An 18,737-nucleotide genomic window follows, 5' to 3' on the forward strand; every position below is an offset into this window, starting at 1 on the left:
TCCCATTACAAATAGATCCTCATAGCAGCATAGTAATACATAGGTACTTAAATTTTCTATAACCACAACAAAACATTAAAGTACTTAAAATATTACTTACACATTTTTTACTAATAGATAATGTACCTATAAACCCCAACTGTATGAAGTCACCAATCAATAATAATAAATCAAAAACCCCATGAACAATTTTACGACCCATAAAATTTCAACAAAATAATTGTCCACACATTTATTGGGAGTACAATGAAGCGATTTACATAATTATGGCACAAGAGAATCGCAGTTACGACACGTCTACGTGTCGCAGACGGCCACGTGCGATCGGTCGCGGCCTTCTCCGACACAGTCGCCTCAATGAAAACACACCTTAAATCCTTGAAGTGTTGTTTAATCACTACGAAATTAAAGATCATTTAGACAAGCAACGAACATTCGCGTTACAGGCGTCGTATGCAACGCAAGTGTGCATTGGTTAAGTTAACATTGTGAAATAATAAGAAAATGTCGATTCGCAAACATTTTGTGTTTATTGTGTTCAGTGTGTGCGTCTATGGCAGTTTGCAATTGATACCTTTGCGTAAGTTCCTTTTTTTAAATGACATGACGTTCGGATTTTGAATGTAACCGTTTGTTGTCGTTTTTGGAGTTATGTGGAGCTACCGTCATTTGTTTTGTTTTAGTAATTCTAAAGAATTTTTTCGTAATTTGATTGAATCACATAATTAAATAGTAGTTCATTTCTGGAGGAATAGTAATTTTACTTTTTATATCATTGGTCAAGTGGTCATGATGATACATAAGAATAGTCTTATGCAGGTAAATTGAAGTACGCACTTTTCAAGCTTCAGATTTATCAGAGAGCGTTCCTGTCTGGTCTATATCAAATGTGTAGTCTCTTAATCAGATCTTATGACACCAGCGGAAGGAGCTTATAACATTAATTACATAGATTTTATAACATTTCATAATCATTCACAGCTGACTACATCCATCCATGTTCAGAACTAAGTGACGAATGTTTCACAAAAGCCACAATGGACGCTATCCCGGGAATAGTGAAGGGAATCCCGGAGGCCGGGATCCCGTCCCTAGACCCACTCTATTTGGAGAAGAACATTAGCATGACGCTCCCCGGAAACTTGAAGATGACCTTCCATAATGCTAAGCTGGTGGGATTGAGTACCTGTATACCGGATAAAGTGTCGTAAGTAGTAAGAATTAAGGTTTATTATTGGTTGATAAGATACTTTACATTCTGTTGCCAGTGATATATGGTTCCAGAGGTAAATACGTTGAATAAGACAAAGTCCTCCTCTTACGTAAGAAAAAGAATCTTCATAGTATGAATAATTATCATTTATCTTAATTCACCATCTTCTTATTCGATGCTTGGACTCGAGATTCGGTTATTAATTCTGGAATGGTAACTTTAATGCGACAGTAGAACCACCCCATATTTTAAGCCTTAAAAAGGTTTTTTTAACCTACCCCTTCAGGGAACAGTTCTAGTTAAGATCAAGTTCCAACATGATGAATGTCCCTCGACACACATCGATAACCTTCTAATCTAAAACAATAAAATTTGCATGACAATAAATTATTAAGCTCTTACAATAGGTGATCAATGTGGTACCTAAGATTGTCATGTAGATATAGACTTAACTATGCTTCCGTAATAAAGACTATTGTGTGTATCAGCTCATCAACATTATTCGAAATTGTCTTTCTTCAAAATATTTTCGATTTTAAAACAAAACTAATAAATTTTGCGTAGAGGGCGCTAGTCGCGATATGGGTCCTTAGTACAAATTAAGACATATTTTTCTGATTTAAAAATTTCTGTGAGCGGTTTATGAATCGATATTTTGTCATAGAATTAAAAAATAAACTTCCACGCCTCATCACAATCAAAAAGTTGAGTAGCTACCTAGTACATTGTTTACTAACAAAACCCGAACGTATTTGTATAATTAAATTCCCATACCTTATACACTCAATGTAAGAAAAATTTCCTACCATACCTGACCATATAAAAACCAGTGCAATCACGGAACTGAATTAAATGGATTTATTGCAATTGCTAAACAAAGAAAATCTCATGTTTTTCTTTCAATGGCTGACATCATATTATGGGTAGGCAGTAGCAGAAAAACTTGACAAATCCGTGAAAGAATATATCAACATAGATAACTGCAAATAATCACAATCAGTCTAAATTAGAAACTTGTTCAAATTAGAAATTCAACAATGATCTTCCACGTAGAAGTAACGGTTGGCAATAATCCTCGTACTTTTTTAAATGTGAAAGAGCCATGCTTTGGCACGAATAGGCTCTACCGGAGTGATACCACTGCCTCAAAGAAAACTGACGTGAAATAACGCTTGCGTTGTGTTTCGTTGTGTGTGTGAGGTTACCACTTTCCCAGGTGGATAATATTGGACCTCCGGTAACCGGAAGGTTGGGTTGGTTGAAAGTTTCCCAATCCCCGATTAAAGAAAGACCGGCAACACACTTGAAACACCTCTGGCGTTTCGGGTGCCCATAGGTGCGATTGCGAGGCGGCGATTGCTTACCTTACCATTCGTCTACTAGTTTACCGGCTTAAAATACTTGGTAGTTTTGGATACCTTATTTAGGTCACAGAAAATTTAGAAGATGCAGCTGATCTTCACTCTGTCTCCTAGTGGACTGTAGACAGAGCCAAGTCTAAAAATAGATTTATTCAGATTGGTAAACTTCTAACCTACAATATTTTTCTCATGATTATTAAAATGAAATGCGAAATGTGTTGAATATTCAGTGAATACAACATTTATTGCATTATTTAGAATTCATTTCCTTTTTCTAAACTGGCAAGGTCAAATAAACGTTGAATTCATTTGTAGTTTTTGTTCTTTCGAGAAAGCTATTTATTGTATAAATGGCATTTTAGGTTCCCTGAAGAAAAGGAGGAAATTTGCAAAAAACGTTCTGGGATTTCTACTTAATTGTATTTTGTTTTTTATTTTAATTCTGTTCCAAAAGATACCTCCTCCGTCCATTTAGGGCCGATTTTTCCAACTCCAAACAAATTTTATCGAAGGAATAATTTTGAATATTTTATCAATTCTTCCATGCTAAAAGCTGTTAAATGTCAAATTTCAATTATACAAATAAAAGTTATCTGTTGATTGAAAAATCTGCCCTTAAACTAAGATAATATCTGGTAAACTACATAGCAATTTGTCTGAAGTTTTATTTCTTTACTTTTATTACTGTTCAAGTTCTATAAAGCATACCATCTAGTTTAGAAGACAGTCAAACTTATGGGACTATTACGCCAAATTCCTCTCTAGTGACGATTTTCCATACTCCTATACCTACACATTATCCCATAAACCACAAAAATACCTTTATAACCATCGGCCAGAGTTTCATAAACCACATACACATAGTTTCTTCATCTGTTGCGACACTAGCGGAGACTGGAGGTCGGCCAATCCAACCATTACTTAGCACGCAAAAACAGATATTTTAGAATGTATTACCTAATTCGTACTAAACCTAAATTCTAGGTATTTTTGGTGACAAGACCTAGAACGGTAATGATACATTTATTTATATGTAAGTAATTAAAATTGTAATTTGACTGCCTCGTTGGTCGAGTGGTCGCAAATGCGACTGCTATGCAAGGAGTCTCGGTTCCGATTGTCGAAATTGGATATTGTGTTGAATTGGATAAAATATCATTGGGTTTTTTAGGCTTTTTGAAAATTTCTTAGTCGTAGCACGTAGTCCGAAATTGGGCCCAGTATATGGAAATATGCTCACTACTTATTACATGGGACTTAGAACTTATAACACAAATAGTGAAAAATGTGTGTACATTGTACAGTGGCACTAAGTGCCGTAATTTGCACCTCAGCCTAGCCTAGCATATTGAGATTGTAACGTTTTTTCAACTTTTAGCTGATTGGATAATAAGGTAACTGGGTGTAATTAAAAGAATTTGTGCACTTAAAGCAAATTACGGGGTCTATGTAGTTTCAAGTCTCTAAAATTTTTAATCTGAATCCTGAGCCATTACAACACCATGTCTTTTGTGCACCAAAAAACCTACATAATTATTTATTTTGTACACTAATTGTACATTAATCGTTTTTTTACAATAGATTTTTTATGTCTCTTTGTTTCTTATTCTAGACAAGTTTAAAAGGTTTTAAAGGACATTATTGAACTTAAAAAAGTATCTATTTAAGCATTAAGTGTTGCAAAAACTGCTAATGTGTAGAATTGACGTCACATAATGATCATGGTTTTCAAGTTATAATGAATTGTTAGTGTCTAGTACTTTTTTGTCTAATCTAGTTATTACGAGTTTTTCGAGTCTCAGAGTTTCGAGTTTCGAGTCGCAAAAGGATAAAAAGTACTAAAGATAAAAAGACTAATAGTCTAGACTAAAGTTTTATTCTAAAAAAACCATTATCTATTAAGAAACAAGTTTAAATTCATTACAAAGTGTTTGTGATTTGTAGATATTACAAGACATATATTACTTTATTTTCAAAAGTGCATTCATTTATTCATGAATAAATTAATAAATTGCAGTTTTACGTAGGTATGACAACACTGCAAAATGTCAGTTGCATCCGATAGGTATCCAAAACAATTTCAAATTTGACCTTGCAAACGTCAAAAATCAAAACAAAGCTAATTCTTTTTTATGTTGCAATACCTATCCATTCTACTGAATATACTTTTTTTATTTTTAGGTTGATTTATTTAATATACGTTTTATTTTTTTCTGTGGATTTGGTTACTATAGGAACTGAACATTAAATTAATATTTATTTGGTGTTTAACCTTTATTTGTTACTACTACTATTTTAAGTAATTAAGACAAATTCTGGAGCTGTGGACTGCCTAGTGGGTTACCGGGGCTCCGGCTCGAGTAGGGACGGGGTGGTTTACTGACTAAAAACCACCCCGTTCCTACTTCTGCCCTTTGAACCGAAGCCCCGGTAACCCGCTAAGTAGTCGAAGGGGTAGGCAGAGGTGCACATTACAGCATGTATCTACACTTCTGCTTTCCGTAAATTGCCCAAATATGACCCTTTGATAGCTAAACAGCATGATGTTATTTATTGTAGGTACCTAAATCTTTGTCTACTACGTGGCATGTCATAGTGTACATGCGAAAAACACGCAAATCTTCATCATTATGCGTCATTATCTCACAATCGGTTGTTTGATGCGTGTGCGCAGCGCGTTTGCGTAATTACTTGCGATTATATGCGTAAGTGTGCGGTCGAAATGTTTGTTGGTATTGATGGTAGGTTCCTGCGATGTTGTGGTATAAACATATACGTAGCATAATATCAGTTATACTTAAAAGTTGAAAGGGAAGGTAGATCATGCTTTTACATAAATTTTTCACTAGGACTTTTTCACAACTTTCCGGTATTTTATCAGAGGGTGAATGATGGCTTTTGCTAAGTACTGAACACTTGTCCATGCTCCGTGCTATAAAGAGCTTCATTAAAGAAACGGAAAAGCCACTACATATTTTAATTTTAACAAAAATGTAGTTGTTTTGAAATAATAACATCTCGATATTAACACTCGATCTCTATACACATAATGTCTTATTTCAATCTACAGACATAATCACAGGATCACATAGCAATTGAAGTGACATAAATAATTATTAAAACAGTCCCTAATTCCTTACACCTACTCTAACTAGAGACTATGATCTTCTTTTCTTCAGTAACTTATCAAATCTGACTTTAATTAATATCCTTCTCATTTGCTACCAGATCTCGTCGTAAGAAGCGCACGTTTGTGTTCGACATGCACTGCAACTTCACAGTGAGCGGACAGTACAGTCTGCTGGGCAGGCTGCTACTCTTCAACCTGGATACTGACGGACAGGCCAAGATCAAGATTTGTATGTATACCTTCTTAATTTCAGCATCGTCATTAATCAGGATGCTTTCACTGCTAATACCTATGTAAAACATGGGCCCCTCCTGATAACTTCCAGAATGGTCGTTTGCTACCGATTTATCTACATCTAATGTCTCTCTATGATCTTTATTACCATTTAAGATTAATTTTTTATAAAAGTTTTCATGTTTTTTTTTTACTAAGCATAATCTTTGTATTGATTCGGAAATCAATCTAGGCAGATTAAATTCATTTTATTTTAATATTGACACTACTCTCAGTATAGATCGATCTATAAATGGATCCCATAAATAGCCTATGGTACATGAGGCTCACCTTCTATTCAATGAAACATACGGTGAGGAGTAGATATGGGCATATATTTACTTTGCTTGCCTCGTTCAGGATTAAAAGGAATTGAAACTGATTACCTATTTAAACATTACATTATATCTTTTCTCCCAGACAACCAGCGCATTCGCTTAGAGGTGGTGGAACGAGTAGTGCTGAACAAGAACGGCGAGGGTCACTACAAGATCAACTCATACAAGTACAAGGCTGACTACGGAACAGATCTGAAGCTGAACCTCACCAACCTCATCAGAGGAAACCCTGCGATCAGTAAGTATTTGACCCTCTTACGCCCGAATACTCAAACGCTACTCAATTTTAAGACGCCCTCAAAACTAGTTCTGTCCCTATCAATTCTTTATAAAATGACAGAGATAGCACGATATTTAGGTACAACTTAAAATTGAGTAGCATTTCAGTATTCGGGCGGTAGTGTGATAACTATTGTGAGACGTACTACATCAATAAACCTCCTTCGAAGAATAAGAGTCCCATTGTCACTTGAAACTAGTTGAGCAGTTTCTAAGTATGTCATTTCACGTACGTATATCGTTACTTTCAATTAATTAAATTACGTATCAAACAAAATATGAAGATATCTCATGATGAAGAGTCCCTCTGTGACTCGAAACTAGTAGAGCTTTTCTCTATGAATATACATGAGTAAACCGTGATTTTTAGTTAATTTGGTATGCTTAAATCTTTAAAACTACGCAACAGATTTTGATGCGGTTTTGCTAATAGATAGAGTAATGCAAGAGGAAGGTTGATATGGTCATAAAAGTAGTAAATAAAGTATTATTGCAATGTTAATGATAGGTATTTTAATAGCTTAGATAATTGTACATTAACAGCATATATGTAATTACGAAATACACGTGATCCATAAATAGACATACCTAATGGTTGTTTCCTTCAAACTTTAACTTTCAAACGTTGAAACGAAATCGAAACGAATCATAAATTAAAAATAAATACTGATCTAGTATTGTTTTTCCATAATGATTTTGAAATCAATATGTAGTTCAGTTTGTTTGATTCATTTGTACAGGTATCTATGTAACCAATAATTTAAAATGCTTATAATTTGTGAATATCAAGAAAGCAATCAATTATTTTCTTAAACATGAGCAATAACTACATAGGCTATGTTACTTTTGAGGTAAGTGTGGGAGAGCCATGCTTTGGCACGAATAGGCCGTCTCTGCCGAAGTGATACCACGGCCTCACAGTAAACCTACGTGAAACAATGTTTGCATTGTGTGGATGAAGTAACCGGAGGTCTAATTACTAACCTCTAAAAGGCCAGCAATACATTTGCAATGCCTCTGGTGTTTCGGGTGTCCATGGGCTTGCTTGCTTACCATCAGGTGATCCGTCAGCTCGTTTACCGGCTTATACAAAAAAGGTAACTCTAGTACCAGAAAATATGTGTACTAAAACAAAATAAACATGATCTGTTATGTAATGTTTAAAGCAAATCAATACTTAATGAGTACCTACATAATAAAGATCAAAGTCAAACAATAAAAACAGTGACTATGGATCTTACACGCAAAAAAAACCTATATTTATCCTACTAAGCGTCCTTGCACATCATTTACCGAAGACACCGGCACATCAACCTACACCAAAACTGTCCTAAACAATCGACTTTAATGACAATACAATAGAGTTGAAATTCCATTAGTCAGGTCGGAGTAGTTTCTTTGAAGCAACACCTACCCTTGACCTGGAGTTTTTCTACGAACATACAGACAAATATTGACGTTACAAACAGCAGGTCACACTACTCCTTACGTCAAATTCCTTTATTCGATTTTCAACTTTATAGTCTTGAGGATACAGTCGAAAATCCTATGAAAAAAAAATTGACAGATTCGGATAACTTGACATGCTGTAGCTCAACATACAATGTCAATGTTAGAACTTAAAAGTAAATGTTGTAAAAGTGTTTTTGTCAAAGGTTTGAGGAAATTTAATAGTTTATTCTATCCACATGTCGATCACGGAGCCTCTAGAGAGGTGTCTAATCTCAAGGAGACTGGTAATTAGGCTGGGGAGGGAGGTGTATTGGGACAAGGTAATAATGGTACTTGCGCACATCAAACTATACACGACCAGTATAAACTGACCGCCGAATGTGCGGATGGATCATACAAAGCGAGTCCATGATAAAGTGGTTTTATATAGCTCCATGCAGCAAGCTAAGCAATCCAATATATAATTGACCGTCGAATGTGCGGACAGATCATACAAAGCGAGTCCATGATAAACTGGTTATGTATAGCTTACTGTGTCGTGTGTATTTCAGGAAAATATCTAGTATTAATTCCACCAAGAATATTAGTTTGACATAGATTTCCGCGAGGCACACCTGATTAGGTGTGACTTCGCGGAAATGGAATCCCATTCTGTTAAGTCAAGGTCTCGCCATGTATAGATTTTTCCCAAAAGGTCATGCGCAAAAACTTAATGTATTTTTCGCTTACTATTAAGCATTATTACAGCTACAAGCTACTAGTAACAATGAAATAAAAAAAATATGAACATTAAAATTAACGGCTTACATATATTAATTAACACATTGAACGCCGTGTTGGTCACCGGTGACCGACGTTAGCGGAGGATTTGTCTTCAACAGTTTCCTATTGGCAGTCAAAGACTTAATTGAGAAAAGCTCTACTAGTTTCGAGTAACAACGGAGGTAACATTAGAAACGGTCACATAGTTTCACAGCTTAGCTATTTATAATGCACATCTTTGGAGGAAAAGCACCCTAAATGTCTCTAAGTACGGCAGTTATACTAATGCTCTAACTAATCGTCTTCTTTGACCAACAGGTGCCCAAGTTCTTCAAGTTCTAAACGCTGACTCGCAGACGTTAGCCAAAGACTTCGGTGGCCCCATCCTAGACTACGCCATTGATTATGCTATGAATGTCACACAGAAATTCTTTGACGCATACACTTATGACCAAATATCTTACGTGCCTCTTACAGAAGACTTCTTCGAGAAGGAACAGGAATGAGAGAGAAGAGAAGATTTAGCTTTATCGTTCTTTAATTTAAGAAGTTTAAAATGTCTTTGTTTTAGCCTAAGGGTCGGTTCATATTTGACGGAACATGCGTCGCGTAACACCCAGACAAATGTGTAGAAAAACAATTGGGTAGTATCCTCGGTCAAAAATAAATTATTACAACTTTTCAATACAATAAAATATTAAAAAATAATCACACTCTTGATGAACAATTTAATTTTCGATTTTTTCTAGCTAAATTTCTATAAATAAGTCTGCTATTTGACGTCAAAAACTTATGACGTCATAACGCACTATTTCATACAAAGTTCATAGAAAATATCGTTTTTGACGTTTCGAAAAAAGTATTGAATTTGACTAGTAGGAAAGTAGCCTATTGATCGTTCACACTCAACCGATGATACGTCAGTACGACCGATGATACGTTCGACGTATTTTACGTCAGATATGAACCGATCTTAAAAGGGTCTTTAAAGGTATCTCAGTTTTTAATACGTTCTTTCATAGTTGTCTTATTTTAATGTCTTTTTACCAATCAAATGTTTGTTTCGCTTTATTCGTACCGATTTGTAAATGAGAAGAATTTTTACTACACCCTAGACAAATAGCATCCGAAGGCTAGATTCTAACATTTGATTTGACTGCACGGATAACGCGGTAGCTGGGCAACTAGGTACCGTATAACGTATCGCGGATTTAGTGCCCGCATGGAACAACCCTTTGTGTGGTTCCTAAATTGTTGTTCCAGGTCTGGATATCTGGATTAATGCTATTTGTTTAGGGAGACAGATATAGAGGAAATTGGTCCTTTTTGCAATATAAGTTACAGCTGTTTTTTATTTACGATTCTCTTTCATCATGAATTTTTACACATGTTCAAATTATAAATAAGGCAGGACATGATTGTATTGTGATAGTATTGTTTTAGTTTTAATTATGTAGGTTTAATGTTAAAATTAGTTATATGTAAGTTAACTAAGTAGGAAGGCTTTTTCTTAGTTTTTCCTGACTCTTTCGGAGGTAGCTCTAAGTATAGACTGTATGTATGACAGTATTTAAAAAAATTACAATGGGGCGACTGCCATGACATGCCATGCTTTTCCACCTACATAGGTCAGAGATGGCGAATTTTTTCATGAACATGCCATTTCTTTAAAGAAATATTTTTGATGGCACATGTAATGCCTCTGTCCGTCAATCACATAGCAACTACTGAACTGATTTTGATGAAATTTGTATACAGAAGGTATGAGCCGACTTGAGTGATAGGATACTTTTTATCCCACTCGAGCGAAGCCGCTGGCAGAAGCTTGTGTAAATGTTTGTATGATAACAGAGAATTCAGAAAACAGTCGATCCTAAACGAAGGCATCGCTTTAGAAATACTATGAACAATAACTTGTATTTGGACTGTTTAATTGATAAGTAACTTTAGACTAATGTATTTAAAGATTTTTTTACTAAAAACTATATAGGTATCTTGTGGAATTAAAAGTAAAAATAACTATAACCAGTGAAAATGAATATGTACCTACTTGAACTACAATACTTATTATGTATATAAAAATTATATGATTGCAGAAGCCAATTAATAAATATCATATATATGTATCTACTCAATACTAAATGTACATAATAGAAATAAAATAAACTTTTTTTAATTTTACGTATTTATTTGTGTTAATGAAAATCCTTTTCCAGTTTGCAAACCAGTATGAGAAGCCAATCATCCTTCAAAAATTTTAACATAATAAATGTTGGTATTAAACTACATCTTGAAGCTACTTTCATTGCGCTTGCGCAGCTAAACTCTTGCGCAAGTGATCCACCCCGGCTGGGATGTTACGTCACAGCACAGATTATGCAGATTGTATCCAACGATACAACGATAGGCACAGATGACTCAGGTTCGTTTGCATTACAAATTAATTGCCCAATGAGGTGCAAGTATTTATTTATTTTTTACTTAGATACTTAATTCTCACGATGTTAACAAACTGAATTTACTTAATACTGACGAAGGCATAAAATTCCACAAACTTTTAAATACTCGAAGCAGAAAACTTATTGACCCTAATTTGATTCTCCCTAAAATGGAGATTTATAATAGGAAACGTATCCGAAGTTAGACATGTGTAGATATTAAGACTAGGTATTGAGAATAGTGTCCCACTAGGTGGACCGACGATATCGTCATATTATTATTTGTCAGAGTCGCGGGGAGCCAATGGATGCAGGTGGCGGCTTGTCGTTCTACGTGGAGGACTATGGGGGAAGCTTTTCAACAGTGGACGTCTTGCGGCTGATGATGTTGATGGTGATTGAGAATAGCGATATGGTAACTTAGGTAGTAGAGATTCCAAAACCAAAGAGGGCAATAATAATTATCACCCTATACTTGGTTTTCACATTAATGACCACGAACAAACCTACGACCAACTAAAGCGGCATTTGTATTAGCCACGTAAAAGTAACTACAAATAAATAATTACAAATAAGCAATATCCTTAAACATCCTACATACATAAATGAAGTAACAAAACTGACCCAATTACAGTTTCCCACAATCAGCTGACTACAAGCTCTCGTCATCATAGTCCTGTTCCTATCATAGTCCACCCACGACCGGCGCATGCGCACTTTCTCCGCGCATCGACTCTTGCGCATTATGAAAGCAATGCACCGCCCGCGCACAATTGGGATCAATTTGCCTGTAGCTATTGTGAATTATTTGAAATTGTTATGGATTATAAGCTAACTAAACGGCGTTTCATATCGCCTAAATAGGTTCTGTGTTTTGTAATCTGTAGTTGATGGGAGTTTGAGTTTCGATTTCGTTGGAAATGTGTGTTTGTTTGTAGAAAAGGTATTGTTAATAAATGGTGTGTGTTTACTTCTATTTCACCGATAATACGTTATATTTAGTTTCAACAGGTAACCAAACTTTAAATAGACAAAAGTCCTACTACCCAGCGGGTTTACCAGGGCTCTTGCTCAAAGAGCATCTCTAGCGGGTGGTTTTTAGTCAGTAAGAGTCTGAAACTCCCTCTTGCCTCGCCTAAGGCCTAAAGCGGAAGAAGATATTGGACGATTTTACTCCTTCAAAACAAAACGGTCAGGAATACTAAATGTCATTAGGGCACAATATTAGTTTCTTGGCCTCCTAAAAAGGTAATAATGATTTACAATAATTAACTTCTCAATAACAACAATCCGATCGATAATGTGTAGGCAAAATGGTTCATGAGATGAAGTCCAGAGTAAAACCCTCATTATGTCGTTATATGAGAGCCTATTGCCATACTCCGGGCATAGTTCCAAACCCTAGCTAGCTATTACAGAGAATTTTTAAATGGATAAACTACTAAAGTTGCTATAAAGCAGTTGATTCGCCGCACAAATCTAATTTCCCATTTGAAATGTCATCAAAAATAGTTTATTTGTTGAGGCAACGTTGAACAAAGCAATTTGTTTCTGTCATCTGTTTAAGGTGTGGAACACACTGCTAGCAAGCGAATGAAAGCGATGCCACACTTCCTTTTAACAACGCGAACTATGGTACTAGACAATCTACATCATTAATGGCAAATAGACCTGACTTTATTTGTGCTATAAATAGATATTTAAAACTATATTTCCTTGTAGTAATTCCTCGTGTATTATGACATGGATACTAAATGTGTCGAAATGTATGTTGCCGTCCCTAACCGGGTTTCATGTTGAGACAAATGTTCCTAATTATGTATCATCTTAATGTACACATGAATGCAATAAATGATTTGAGTTTGAGTTTGAGACTCAATAGCTATAGATACCAGTGTATTTTTTTTTTTTTTTTTTAGAGTGGGGAATATCATCCAGTGTCTTTCTCATACCATCCAACGTCGTTCCCGTCCTGTCAAACTCTTACGGACACTACAAAAATACCCTGTTCCTACTCCTGCTTTTCGAGTCGAAACCCCGCTAGGCAGTCCGCAGCTCCTATAGCTACCAGTGTAGCCCATGCTTTACGAAAGCGGAGTAAATAAAGTCACGCAACTCGAGTCGCGATTCATTCGAAAATATTGTCTGAAAACTTTTCAAAAGTTTTTGCGTCTCAATAATATTTTTAGTTTTCTAGCTTCACTGTCTATTTGTTTGGGTTTTATTAAGTTCAAATCGAAGTAGTAAAAGTTTATTGGCTTTAAAGTTTCTTTAATAGGTTTTAAATTAGTAATTGCAAGTTTGGATTGCAGTTCCATATACTGTTTGTGTGTTTAAAGTATGGGATAACCATGCTTCGGCACGAATGGTCCGGCTCCACCGGAATGATATCACGGCCTCTTAGAAGACTGACCCGAAACAACGTTTGAGTTGTGTTTCGCCGTGCAAGTGAGGTTACCGGAGGCAATTCCCCCTTCCCTATTTTCCTGTAATCCCAATCTTTAATCGTAATAAATAAGTAGTAGTACCATTGAGTAATAATATAACTGGTATGAATAACATCAATGAAAACATCCACTTTCCAAATGTCATATTTAAGCAGTTAATATTGGTTTTTCGATATACCTAATCTGAATTTTAGCCCTTAAACAGTCAATATTAAAACAACACAACGGCCTCAAGTTAAAAGAAAAAAAAATCAAGAACCAACGATCCATTACTCCCTTTAACAAAGGCAGTTAATTTGAAAAAAAAAAACGTAAATAAAAAAAGTAATAAATCACAACGAACGGAGGCTGCTTGCAATAAGTCGTATTCACGAAACTGCTGAGTGAGCATAAATCGGGCATTGAACCTTGTACCACGACGTTATAGCCATAACGATCAATGATATTGTAATGGGTTGTTTGGGAATGATAAACTTGCTAGTCTCATAGATTCACGAGGGCTCAGGTTCAATTTTCCGGACGAGAAAAGTTTTGTTGCAATTTATAGTAATTAATTAACTGTCGCCCGCGACTTCGTCTGCGTAAAATTAAATTAAAAATTTAAAAAACCCCCGACATAAAAACTTAATTTCCCTTTAAAAAGTAAAAAATAATAAAAGAAACTTAATCTTAAAGTACCTAAGAATGTACGAAAAATACGTCGCGTTGGGGGACCGCTCCTAATTATTTCTTACTTATCTACGATTTGTTCATAAGTATCACATGCTTGGTGTTAACATTAAAGTAAATTGATGTTTAAGTACTTAACTATAATGCAGAAAATAGAAATATAGCGGCGCGGGCGGCGGTGTACAGTACGTATGAATGCGGTCCCCCAACGAGACGTATTTTTCGTACATTCTTAGGTACTTTAAGATTAAGTTTCTTTTATTATTTTTTACTTTTTAAAGGGAAATTAAGTTTTTATGTCGGGGGTTTTTTAAATTTTTAATTTAATTTTTTATTTTATACTTTTTATAGGTAGGTTAGGTTAAGTTAGGCTTAGTATATTACATATTATACTTACCTACTATAATTTCGATTCTTGTTAAGGTAAAGATTACATCTAAGGTCAAGCTCGTTCGCTTTTATTTTATTTTTTTGACTTATTAATTACTAGTTTTTGTTTCTATAAGTAGGCTAAAGATTACATTGGTGCAAGATTTTTTGTTTATAATAAAGCGTTAAATTAAAAATTTAAAAATTTTGTTATTACATTTTTAATTTAAGTTTTATTTTATTTTTTAATTTTTTATTTAATAATTTATTTTTGTTAATACGGAAAAATAATATCTTTCAATATCTTCTTTCAGTGCGGTTTCATTTGAGACCCCATCCCAGTATATTTGCAGACCTTCGGTTAATCTCCCCACTTTCACCGCCCATAACTTTAAAACGGCTCAACCGATTTTCATCAAACATGTCTAAGAACACTCGCACATAAGTCCCCTTTCATACGAAAAAAACTAAATTTAAATCACTGCATCCGTTCGGGAGTTATGATGCCACAGACAGACAGACAGACAGACAGACAGACAGACACGTCAAACTTATAACACCCCTCTTTTTGCGTCGGGGGTTAAAAATAATGACTTCTAAAAGAATTTGGATTCTATATTTTTGTCTGAAACAAAATATTTATTTTGTAAAACAAAAGTAGCCTAAGTTACTCCTCAGTACATCAGCTACCTGCCAATAAAATTTGTATCTTTGAATGTTTATAGATAAAAAGACAGACCAATCTTTGGAGACAGATCCCCTCCTACTTCGTTAGCCAGGACACGGCGCTGCTCCTCCCAAGCTACACACTCGGCGAGCGTGTGTTGCGCCGTGTCCTCCCCGCAATGGACGCAGTGGTGGCACCGAGCGTCCGGCTCCCTGTCTATGCGGCACAGGTACTTGCCGAAGCATCCGTGCCCCGATAGCACCTGCGTCACCCTGAACGACATGAAGCCGTGCTTCCTCCCGAGCCAGTCATCGAGTACTGGCCGGATCGCCTCTACGGTAGCGAGGCCGAGGTAGAGCCCAGAAGCCTTTGCCGCCATTCCGCCACCAATCCCAGGTATTTCATGGTAGACTTGACAGCAATACGGGCCTCGCTGACCACGATGTGCGATCCCGGTAGCCCGGCAGGTTTAGGTTTGGGTTAGGTTAGGGTTAGGTTTGGGTTAGGTTTGGGTTAGGTTTGGGTTAGGTTTGGGTTAGGTTTGGGTTAGGTTTGGGTTAGGTTTGGGTTAGGTTTGGGTTAGGTTTGGGTTAGGTTTGGGTTAGGTTTGGGTTAGGTTTGGGTTAGGTTTGGGTTAGGTTTGGGTTAGGTTTGGGTTAGGTTTGGGTTAGGTTTGGGTTAGGTTTGGGTTAGGTTTGGGTTAGGTTTGGGTTAGGTTTGGGTTAGGTTTGGGTTAGGTTTGGGTTAGGTTTGGGTTAGGTTTGGGTTAGGTTTGGGTTAGGTTTGGGTTAGGTTTGGGTTAGGTTTGGGTTAGGTTTGGGTTAGGTTTGGGTTAGGTTTGGGTTAGGTTTGGGTTAGGTTTGGGTTAGGTTTGGGTTAGGTTTGGGTTAGGTTTGGGTTAGGTTTGGGTTAGGTTTGGGTTAGGTTTGGGTTAGGTTTGGGTTAGGTTTGGGTTAGGTTTGGGTTAGGTTTGGGTTAGGTTTGGGTTAGGTTTGGGTTAGGTTTGGGTTAGGTTTGGGTTAGGTTTGGGTTAGGTTTGGGTTAGGTTTGGGTTAGGTTTGGGTTAGGTTTGGGTTAGGTTTGGGTTAGGTTTGGGTTAGGTTTGGGTTAGGTTTGGGTTAGGTTTGGGTTAGGTTTGGGTTAGGTTTGGGTTAGGTTTGGGTTAGGTTTGGGTTAGGTTTGGGTTAGGTTTGGGTTAGGTTTGGGTTAGGTTTGGGTTAGGTTTGGGTTAGGTTTGGGTTAGGTTTGGGTTAGGTTTGGGTTAGGTTTGGGTTAGGTTTGGTTTAGGTTTGGGTTAGGTTTGGGTTAGGTTTGGGTTAGGTTTGGGTTAGGTTTGGGTTAGGTTTGGGTTAGGTTTGGGTTAGGTTTGGGTTAGGTTTGGGTTAGGTTTGGGTTAGGTTTGGGTTAGGTTTGGGTTAGGTTTGGGTTAGGTTTGGGTTAGGTTTGGGTTAGGTTTGGGTTAGGTTTGAGTTAGGTTTGGGTTAGGTTTGGGTTAGGTTAGGGTTGGGTTGTCGTGGTGTTCTGAATTAGATGGGTGCGATGGAGGATTTGAGTTTGAAAAAACGTAATATACGAATAGTAGTATATATTCTATGTATACAGTACGGAATTCTATAATATCTATAGTAATATAATGAATGACTGCCTTGTCGGTCGACTGCCGAACTAGTGGTCTCGGGTTCGATTTCCGGATCGGGCAAAGCACTGCTGGGCTTTTTTTTTTTAGGGTTTTCGAAATTTTGTGGTAGCATTGAGCCTGGAATTGTGCCCCGTATATTGCAATAGTTTCACCACCTATTATTATATGGGACTTATAACACAAATGGTGATAAATGCTTCTTCGGGGATAAAAGGCGTGACGTAATAGCAGAGCAGCCGTAATAACCCAAAACTAACCCAAACCTAACCCAAACCTAACCCAAACCTAACCCAAACCTAACCCAAACCTAACCCAAACCTAACCCAAACCTAACCAAAACCTAACCCAAACCTAACCCAAACCTAACCCAAACCTAACCAAAACCTAACCCAAACCTAACCCAAACCTAAACCAAACCAAACCTAACCCAAACCTAACCCAAACCTATCCCAAACCTAACCCAAACCTAACCCAAACCTAACCCAAACCTAAACCAAACCTAACCCAAACCTAACCCAAACCTAACCCAAACCTAACCCAAACCTAACCCAAACCTAACCCAAACCTAACCCAAACCTAACCCAAACCTAACCCAAACCTAACCCAACCCAAACCTAACCCAAACCTAACCCAAACCTAACCCAAACCTAACCCAAACCTAACCCAAACATAACCCAAACCTAACCCAAACCTAACCCAATCCTAACCCAAACCTAACCCAAACCTAACCCAAACCTAACCCAAACCTAACCCAAACCTAACCCAAACCTAACCCAAACCTAACCCAAACCTAACCCAAACCTAACCCAAACCTAACCCAAACCTAACCCAAACCTAACCCAAACCTAACCCAAACCTAACCCAAACCTAACCCAAACCTAACCCAAACCTAACCCAAACCTAACCCAAACCTAACCCAAACCTAACCCAAACCTAACCCAAACCTAACCCAAACCTAACCCAAACCTAACCCAAACCTAACCCAAACCTAACCCAAACCTAACCCAAACCTAACCCAAACCTAACCCAAACCTAACCCAAACCTAACCCAAACCTAACCCAAACCTAACCCAAACCTAACCCAAACCTAACCCAAACCTAACCCAAACCTAACCCAAACCTAACCCAAACCTAACCCAAACCTAACCCAAACCTAACCCAAACCTAACCCAAACCTAACCCAAACCTAACCCTAAAACTAACGTAAATGTAACCCCAAAAATAACCTAAACCTATTACATGAATTAAACAATTAATTCAAAGAACTTTTGACTGATTTTGAAATGTAGGCTTAACTCCGATTATTTAGTCAACCTCTTTAATAATCAAATATCTAATCATCATGATTATCATCATATCACACGTAATAACTTATGCCCAATTCACTGCATTACATTAAACAATACAAAAGTATTTAAAAATTTAAACTCATATCAATCAAATACTATTAAGCAAAGTTGACAGTATCAGGCATGAAGTTTTCAGCATTGAATTTAACGTTCGACGCTGCATGGCTTTTGCAAATAAATTCAACTCTTCATGACATTCTCCTTGGCACAATATTTTCTATGCAGGTTATTGCATCGATGGGCTAATGCAGAATGCAAACTAGATTTTTGTCGTTTGCAATTGATTGATTTAGGATTTTATGATATAGCTTTTTGCTCTGCTATTACAACGTCACGCCTTTTATCCCCGAA

At 36.6% G+C, this 18,737-nt stretch overlaps 1 protein-coding gene and 1 long non-coding RNA gene across 24 annotated transcripts; one reads left to right on the forward strand and one right to left on the reverse strand.

The window, feature by feature from the left end:
* Nucleotides 1-409: 409 nt before the first annotated feature.
* Nucleotides 410-11,094, forward strand: LOC118278230 (uncharacterized). The gene is made up of 5 exons (XM_050700226.1): nt 410-580; nt 982-1,207; nt 5,803-5,933; nt 6,398-6,553; nt 9,127-11,094. Exons 1-5 carry the CDS (start codon nt 505-507, stop codon nt 9,312-9,314), a joined length of 777 nt encoding a protein of 258 aa, XP_050556183.1. The 5' UTR covers nt 410-504; the 3' UTR covers nt 9,315-11,094.
* A 6,191-nt stretch (nt 11,095-17,285) lies between these two features.
* On the reverse strand, nt 17,286-18,226 carry LOC126911703 (uncharacterized). 23 transcript variants are annotated; one of them, XR_007706225.1, is made up of 4 exons: nt 17,751-18,226; nt 17,652-17,717; nt 17,537-17,591; nt 17,286-17,503 (listed from the first exon to the last, which is right to left on the reverse strand). It is a non-coding gene; the product is annotated as an uncharacterized LOC126911703 (long non-coding RNA). The 23 variants fall into 23 exon arrangements; XR_007706222.1 differs by having other exon boundaries at nt 17,537-17,602; XR_007706220.1 differs by having other exon boundaries at nt 17,537-17,613.
* Nucleotides 18,227-18,737: the final 511 nt, after the last annotated feature.

Source organism: Spodoptera frugiperda, chromosome 18 (genome assembly GCF_023101765.2).
Source record: "Spodoptera frugiperda isolate SF20-4 chromosome 18, AGI-APGP_CSIRO_Sfru_2.0, whole genome shotgun sequence".
NCBI lineage: Eukaryota > Metazoa > Arthropoda > Insecta > Lepidoptera > Noctuidae > Spodoptera > Spodoptera frugiperda.